General features: G+C 44.6%; 3 protein-coding genes across 3 annotated transcripts; all 3 read left to right on the top strand.

The window, feature by feature from the left end:
• The first annotated feature begins 4,196 nt into the window (after positions 1–4,196).
• LOC138013781 (uncharacterized) lies at positions 4,197–5,927 on the top strand. The gene has a single exon (XM_068860850.1). The coding sequence runs from the start codon at positions 4,197–4,199 to the stop codon at positions 5,925–5,927; it is 1,731 nt and encodes a 576-aa protein (XP_068716951.1).
• Positions 5,928–6,039: 112 nt separating this feature from the next.
• On the top strand, positions 6,040–6,729 carry LOC138013780 (uncharacterized). The gene has a single exon (XM_068860849.1). It carries the CDS (start codon positions 6,040–6,042, stop codon positions 6,727–6,729), a length of 690 nt encoding a protein of 229 aa, XP_068716950.1.
• A 92-nt stretch (positions 6,730–6,821) lies between these two features.
• Positions 6,822–7,715, top strand: LOC138013779 (uncharacterized). The gene has a single exon (XM_068860848.1). The coding sequence runs from the start codon at positions 6,822–6,824 to the stop codon at positions 7,713–7,715; it is 894 nt and encodes a 297-aa protein (XP_068716949.1).
• The last annotated feature ends 1,025 nt before the right edge of the window (positions 7,716–8,740 follow it).

The following is an 8,740-nucleotide window of genomic DNA, read 5'->3' as shown; positions in this document are numbered from 1 at the left end:
GCTTGAATTTCTAAGCTTGCCGCGATGTGGCATTTACATGACAGCCGAAAGAGCTGTAATGTTGGTTTAAAAAGTGACTTATTTCGGAGAATTTGCCTGTCTGAACTTTTCGTGTATTTCAAAAAAGTATTGATGTATGCCCAAAAGATAAATTTACACGCTTAAAGATGTTTCTGTTGGTTTCCTGCCGCCATGTTCGCATGGCACCAGCATGGCATCTCCATAGAAGATTTCAGTCTTTAAAAATTCTCACCATATCTCGCTTAGGAAAAATTGCTGTGACCTGAATCTTGGCGAGAGTCTGCATATCTACCACCTTTCTTTTCCCAGATTATCTACTTACTGTAATCTAATGAACAGTCAAGTTTTCATAGAAACACAGCTTAGATCCTATCACATATCCTTTATTACTAATTAAACAACCAGCTAATAATATTACAAGTCATACGATGTACAGCGCAGTAGAGTTCGTTTTTAGCATTAACGAAAACTTGACACTAGTTTAATAGCTTGTATAATGAAAACATACATCAATTGTATCTCTGACCGATAGCTAGTTATACTAGTGTTACTGTTATTAGTGACCCGAGGCTCTCCCTTCGCGGCTAATGACTGCAGGAATGACCTTTTGTAAACGGCTAATATATTTCGTGCATTTGGCTGGTGTCACGCCATCCCAGAACTGTTTTATTCCATGTACTAATTCTTCTTTGTTTGAAGCTTCACGATGCGGCGGAGAAAACACTTCAGTTCATGCCAAAGCATCTCGATGGGATTTAAATCGGGGGATTCAGCAGGTGTTGGCCAGTAGTTTACGTTGTTGTCAGCTAAAAACTGCTTTGCAAGCCTACCTGAAGACAAAACAGCAGTGATTGAAAACGGATGTCCTAAGTAAATACGAATTAAGGTATCCTCACTAGTGTGAAATGCTGTGGGAATTCTAACGAAACTTTTACAAGTATTTCTTATAGCTGTTATGAGTATTTCTGAATCGCTAACTTGTGAAGTAGTCAGAGAACAAAAAATGCGGGTGAATTTCAACTAAACGTTCACGAGTGTTTCTGGCATTTTTTCCGGTTGTTGCAATTCTAACCACTGCTCGATACTGCTAACCGTCAGAAACATGTTCATTTCACATTCAGAGTATGTCTCTTAGAAGGTCGCTTAAGACACCAAAGAACGGTCTGTTCTTCTTTGAAATCGATAATTTGACATGTGTATTAGCCACCAAGAAAATCAACAAAGTCCTGCAAGGTGACAACAAAAGTAAAGGCAGTAAGGTCCTCGTACAATATGGCATGGAGGAACTGGAGGCAACAATTATTGGAGTGCCGCTGCTGATGCTAAATTTTTAACTGTATTTTATTGTGTGTACGGTAAGGTATTGATTCAGTTGTGTTTTCTTCTCAGATGATCCCACTGAGCTCAACAGGATAGATTTGGAATTCCGCAAGCAGTCATTAACTCCAGACACGAATGGCGAATCCGATAAAGAAAATCAAACCATTACCATTTACCATTACCATTACCAAACAAAAAGGTAACGACGCAAGTACACAGAAAAAGAAAAGGCCAGCCAGAGCGTCAACTAAGCTGAAAAAAAAAAATGGAAGAAGCGTCAGTTATCGCGAGGCATCCAGCGCCTACTTTACAGGTTAGTTTACTTTCTCAGTTGGTTCAGGGTCAGTTTAGTGTTTCATGATCAGTCCATAAGAGGCGTGTTTGCGATTATTTATTGTATACAGTGGAATCCCGATATCTTGAACCCCCGTTTTTTCAAACCAATTTCCGTTTTCTTTGGAGGTTTGAAAAATCGGGATTCCACGGTAACGTGAATTAGTCCAAGAATAAATCACCAAATTGATTTATCCTAGCGCGCGCTATGTTATAATGATGTTTATCTTGCGCATGCTTACTTTAAGCGACACAAAGCGTTTAGCACATGGTAATCAAAATACATTTATAATTGGACTTTGCCGGTTTTTTATGAGGTTTAACACACTACGCTCACACAAGTAAGTTCTCTCGATTTACTTCTCATTCATAATTGTTTTTTTATGCGTAGCAGATGATTGTTTGTCGAAAGAAGTTTGTGATGTTATAAAAAAAGGAACCCTTATTTCACTACATCAGTTTTGTCAATGATGTGAAGCTTAAGCAACACAAAGCGTTTAGGGAATGACAATCAAAATACATTTATAATTAGGCCAACTTTGTGGGATTTTTTATGACGGAGTGGGTAGAGGGTAAGCATGAATTTGTTAACAATAAGTTCCTTAGATTGTTTGATATTTCGCCTCCGAGATGGAATAACAAAACGTTCCCACTGCACAGGGTAGATTTTGGTCACGTGCTAGGCAACAGTATTCAAGACAGATCGAATTTCACTTCAATCAGATCTTGCTTTTTTAAAAGAAAAACAAATGTCTACTTTCTATCAGTTTCATTCTCATTCATTCATATATTTCGCTTCCTTTTTCTCAGCCTATTTAAGTAACTAACAACAATTTCGACACGTCTTGGGGACTGTTTGAAGAGGATACAAGCAGCAACATCGATACCGCAAGCCTCATTGGGTCTGTACTTCGAGATATGGAGCAACCTTACTGGAACGAGGTGTCAACTCCACGGTCCACTGAACGTGACAAGCTGGCTGCCATCGCCAGAAGGCAGGAACAGGTTTTGCTGAACCAGGAGTCCCTTTCGAAGAAGCTGGACCACATCATCTCCTTACTTTCCGTGCCAGTGGCTAATGTTCCTCCTGCTGTGATCCAGCCTCCACCAATACCAGAGCCAGTTCCGTGTACCATACCTCCCGCTTCCCACCTCCTTGATGAGTCCACAAACCTGCCAGAAGATACGTCAATTGAGTCCGCTATTCCAGCCTGCCAAATGTCACATGAGGAGATATTTCAGATAAAAAATATGTCCAGATCGCGAGCGAACTTTGCAGTTTTGCTGTTAAAACCGTTCTTCGAGCCTAGTGAGTTGAAAGGTAAAAACATTGCGGGTGTTCGAGGAAAAAAACAAGTAAACTCTGCTAAAGTAAACGAAATTAAGAGAATTGTAGGTAGTTTTTTTCCGTCAGCTGCATGCCACGAGCTATCAGCATGGCGTGAATGCAGAAAAGCCATGGATGAGTATCTACGCCGACCAAGCTGCCGTAAGAGAGCAGAATAAAAATTAGTAACTTGATCATTTTGTAATAGCATACTGTTGAGGGAAACAACCAGCCAACGAAATTAAGAGAATTATAAGCTTTTTTTCTTTTAGCTGCATGGGATGAGCTGTCAATAATTTCTTTTGATGATCTTATGATAGCAAACTGTACTGCTGAATAAATGGCACCCGTTTCATTTGAATTTGTTGTGGACGTCACTGACTTAATCGGCTTGTGTTTTTAAGTGCTAATTAGGTCAAAAGAAGGAACCATTTTCATCCCCGGGTTACATGTAAGTTGACCGAGATGGAATAAGAAAACGTTCCCACTGAACAGGGTAGATTTTGGTCACGTGCTAGGCAACGGTATTCAAGACAGATCAAATATTTCACTTCAATCAAATCAAAACATGTTTTCAAAAAGACAACATTCGCTTCTGAATACGTAAGGTTATGACGAATCTTCAAAGGCTTTTTAACTTAAAGAAGGATATCTGATGTTTAAAATTAACTGAAAATCTCAAGTCAAATAATGTTTTTTTTTTGCTGTTATTTTGTGTGCATCAAGCCTCAGTTCGTCAATTGCTGGCGCCCTTATGGTTCCTCGCGAAAAGGAAAAACACGACGGGAAAAGCTTTTGAATACCAGTAAACTCGTAACACTTTGGAGTACGAAATATTTTTAATGAATCTTCGGACTGTTTTAAGTTTTTTGAGAGTGCGCCATAAGAGAGAAAATGCACCTTGTGTGCTGGAGCGCATGACCTTGAGAGGTGCAACGAGTTTCTCCAAAAATCAGTACATTAGAGAGAGCATGTATGTAAACAAAGAGGTGTATGCTACTCATGTCTTCGGCGAGGGCACAGGGTCAGAGAGTGTCAAAGGAAGGGCCAATGCAACGTTGGCAAGAAAACGCATGCAACTCTGCTGCACCGACCTCACACGCAAGAGAAGAGAGAAGGCGAGAACAGGGAGCAAGCCACCAGTAACTGCGTGGGCGCATGCCTGACAAGTGAATGCAACGGAACGACTACCTCCATGATACTACCCGTCTGGCTGTATCACCGAAGCAAACCCGAAGCTGCTGTGCAGGTATACGCCGTCTCAGATGACCAGAGTGACACATGCTTCATAACCGAAGAAACGCGCAAGACCCTAGGCCTAGAGGGTCCTGAAATACCTCTGGAACTAGGAACCATGCACTCCGTAGAGACTGTAAGCACCCAAAGGCTCAAAGGCCTAGTTATTTCAAGTTACGACAAGGGTGAGAACATAGAACTTCCGAAGACCTACTCAAGAGATCAAATCCCATCCCGCCGAGAACAGATTCCTCGCCCTGAGACTGCACTTAGGTACAAACACCTCGCTTCTATTGCGGATGACCTTACCCCTTACCATGAAAATCTTAAGGTGGGACTCCTCATCGGAAACAACTGCGTCCGTGCTATAAAGCCTCAAAGTCTTGTTACAGGGAAGCCTTCAGAGCCATATTCAATAAGAACGGCCTTGGGTTGGGGAGTGGTTGGTGCCCCAAGTGGTCGCGATAACGGTGATGATAATGATACTACGCCATATGCAAGCTGTCATAGGATAGCCACGAGAGAGATTGCTAACGACAGTCAATCACCCACCCGATTCGTGACCCCGACGCCATATAAGGAAGTAATGACACCGCATGCTATCCTACGCATGTTCGAGCAGGATTTCTCTGAAAGGCAAGAGCGCCACAACAGAGAGATGTCCCAAGAAGACAAGAGATTCATCGAGATAACAACTAGCGGCATCCATAAAACAGATGACGGCCATTATGAGATGCCGCTTCCATTCCGTGACCAAATGATCAGCATGCTTTGCAACCGGAAGCTAGCAGAGACACGGCTGGAACAGCTGAGGAAGAGTTTTTTAAAGAATCCAAGGTATAAGAAAGACTACGTAGCCTTTGTAGAGAAGATGCTTGAAGAGGGTCATGCTGAGAAGGCTCCATCAGAGTACAAGATGGTGTGGTATATTCCCCATCATGGAGTCTACCACCCCAAGAAACCAGAGAAAACACGCGTAGTTTTCGATTGTTCGGCTGAATTTCAAGGCCACTTTCTTAACCGTCACCTTTTGCAAGGACCAGATTTGACGAATTCCTTAAAAGGGGTCCTGTGCCGTTTCCGACAAGACAAGGTAGCGCTTGCGTGCGACATCGAAGGGATGTTTCACCAGGTGCGCGTAAATGAAGAACATCGCGACTACCTCCGTTTTCTGTGGTGGGATAAGGGGAATATAACGAAGGAACCCGAGGAGTATCGAATGCGAGTGCATCTGTTCGGAGCAACATCGTCTCCAGGCCGTGTGAACTTGGCCCTTCGACAAGCAGCTCAAGATGGTGAGAGCGTTCACGGAGCCGAGGCAGCTACGTTCGTCAAGGAAAACTTCTATGTTGATGATGGCCTGGTTTCGACAGCCACAATCGAGAGTGCTATCTCTCTAGTGAAGAAGGGAGCGGAGTTGTGCAGGAGTGGAGGTTTTCACCTGCATAAGCTTACTTCTAACGAAAGAGAAGTGATTGAGTCAATCCCAGAAGAAGACCGAGCAAAGAACATCAAGAACCTCGACCTGAACACCGATGCGCTACTGCCCGAACGTGTCCTGGGTGTGGAATGGTGCATGGAGAGCGACACCTTTCAATTCCGAATCGCACTAAAGGACAGGTATCCTGTCTTCGGTAAGCTCGATCTACGACCCACTAGGATTTGCCGCACCTTTCCTACTCCGCGGTAAGAGGATCCTACAGCTCTTATGTAAGGAAGCTATTGACTGGGATGATCCGATTCCAGAAACAATGCAGGCCCAGTGGCAAAAATGGGTGAGGGAGCTACCCCTCCTAGAGAAAATGCGGATTCCACGATGCTTTAAACCAAGTGGAATGACAGATATCAAGAAAGTCGAACTACACCATTTCTCAGACGCGAGCACTGAAGGATATGGTCAGTGTACTTATCTTCGCCTCACAGATGTCAACGATGTGGTACATTGCTTACTAGTGATGGGAAAGGCCCGCGTAGCCCCCCTGAAGCCAGTCACAATACCAAGGCTGGAACTGACAGCCGCACTTACGTCCGTGAGAGTTAGCCGCACGTTGGGACGAGAGCTGACTTATGCTGGAGTAAAAGAAGTCTTTTGGACTGACAGTAAGGTAGTCCAGGGGTACATCTACAATGAGGCGCGTCGATTTCACACATATGTTGCAAATCGCGTCCAGCAAATAAGAGATCACACGCAACCCGAACAGTGGAAGTATGTCGACAGTGATAACAACCCAGCGGATGACGCATCTCGTGGCCTAAGCCCAAAGGAGCTCCTGAAGACATCTCGATGGTTACACGGACCTACATTTCTTTGGGAGCCACATGATGGTGGCAAGATTTTGATGATGAGCCTCCCACCGTACACGCAGACGACAAGGAAGTTAAGAAGACAACAGTTCTTAACATGGTCACTATTGAGCCCTCTTACGTGCTGGAGGTGGTCAAGCGATTCTCAAACTGGTTTCGCGCCAGGAGAGTCTTGGGAAGGTGCCTGAACATCGCCAGAACGTGGAAAACAAAGGCGACGGGCGGAGACAGGAGGCGCGGCGTGGTGCAAAATTTTGAAGACCCTGTAACTATCGAGACTATGAGCGAGGCGGAACGACTCGTCATCAAGGCCGTTCAGAATGAAGCCTTCAGGGATGAACTGAGTAGACTAAAGAATGAGCCCAATCCCTCACGCACTGAGGAACCTGGAGTGAAGAACAAAGAACTTAAGATTAGCAGTCCCCTTTACCGCCTAGACCCTTTCGTAGACAATAACGGCATGCTCAGGGTAGGCCGAAGAATTAAGGCAGCAAGCATTTCGGAGGACGTGAAGCATCCAGTCCTTTTACCTAGGGAAGGTCATGTTTCCTGGCTGATAGCAAGATGCCTCCATGAAAGCGCCAATCATCAGGGGCGAGGCCTCACACTTAACGAGATCCGCGCTTCAGGCTACTGGATCATCGGTTTCTCCGCCTTGGTTTTTAAGGTGATACATGCATGTACTACTTGTAGGAAACTGAGGGCAAGGACTGCGGAACAAAAGATGGCCGACTTACCGTGGGACAGGGTGACTCCTTCACCTCCTTTCACCCACTGCGCCGTGGATTATTTTGGCCCCTTCTATGTGAAAGAAGGACGCAAGGAACTCAAGCGATATGGAGTCCTCTTTACCTGCCTCGCATCCCGAGCAATCCATCTTGAGGTCGCATACAGCCTTGAAACTGACTCCTATATTAACGCCCTGCGACGTTTTATACGCAGAAGAGGCCCAGTACGTCAAATGAGAAGCGACCAAGGCACAAACCTTGTTGGAGCAAAGCGAGAGTTGAAGGATGCGCTGCTCGAAATGGATAAGGAGAAAGTCCAGATAGAAATGCTGAAACGGAACTGTGACTGGTTTGAAACTAAATTGACATGCCCTCAGCAAGCCACATGGGAGGCGTCTGGGAACGTCAGATTAGAACGGTTAGAGGCGTACTCTCAGCTCTCTTAGAAATGAACGGACGCCAACTTAACGATGAAGCGCTACGCACGTTCATGTGCGAGGCAGAAGCAGTGGTTAACAGCAGGCCGCTGACTGCAGAGAACCTCACTTCAGCCGACACTGTGGAGGCCCTAACTCCAAATCATTTGTTAATGGGAAAGAGCAAGGTCGTTCTTCCACCTCCAGGAAACTTCCAAGAAGCAGACGAATACGCCAAGAAGTTGTGGCGACGCGTGCAGCACCTTACTAACAAGTTTTGGAGCCGTTGAAAACGGGAGTTTCTGCAGTCCCTTCAAGCACGTCAGAAATGGATCCGCCCAAGACGCAACCTCGAGCAAGATGACATCGTTCTGATCAAGGACGACAATGTTCCACGCAACAACTGGCGCTTAGCTCGTGTGATAAGCGTCACCCAAGATACAGACAAACTAGTGCGCAAGGTTAGCGTTGCAGTAGGCGATCCTAACCTCACTTCCAAAAGAAAACGCCTAGGTACTGCGACAGTACTAGAGAGACCAGTCCAGAAACTGGTGCTGCTGATGTCACCTAGCGATAAGTGAAGACCGGGGATTCCCCATCGGAGAGCCAAGACAAGATCTTAGCAAAGCGTGCGCGATGACTCCACTCGATGATTTGCCTATGAGATGTGGACAATGAACACGAATTGTGAATAGAATAAGTGATTATGAACTGATTTGAACTATGATTTAGGGATCTGGATTATTTAAATTAATGTTTCAATTTAGGGGAGCCATGTTACTGCAACGGAAGTGACGTTTTCGTTTTTGTTTCCTGATGATTGACAATTTGCTTTTCCTGATAAGTCTCGTGATTTTAGTCGAGTTTGGTTTTATTGGATTTGAAAACGTGATTGAATAGTGAAACGGAATTGTGATTGTGAATGAAGGATTTAGAAAGGCACGTTGTAACCCGCCAACGTTGGTAAGTGATTTTTAAGTCATCATTGTACTCGTCGTAATGATGTGATTTAGTACGGAGATCATTGAAAGGTCAAGAGACTATTGCATGTATTC

Source organism: Montipora capricornis, chromosome 8 (genome assembly GCF_036669925.1).
Source record: "Montipora capricornis isolate CH-2021 chromosome 8, ASM3666992v2, whole genome shotgun sequence".
NCBI classification, from domain to species: Eukaryota; Metazoa; Cnidaria; class Anthozoa; order Scleractinia; family Acroporidae; genus Montipora; species Montipora capricornis.
This window is presented reverse-complemented; position numbering and strand designations above follow the sequence as displayed.

Excerpts from the sequence above, each read along its gene's own strand:
- LOC138013781 (XM_068860850.1), top strand. The coding sequence starts at position 4,197 with ATGATACTACCCGTCTGGCTGTATCACCGAAGCAAACCCGAAGCTGCT.
- LOC138013780 (XM_068860849.1), top strand. The coding sequence starts at position 6,040 with ATGCGGATTCCACGATGCTTTAAACCAAGTGGAATGACAGATATCAAG.
- LOC138013779 (XM_068860848.1), top strand. The coding sequence starts at position 6,822 with ATGAGCGAGGCGGAACGACTCGTCATCAAGGCCGTTCAGAATGAAGCC.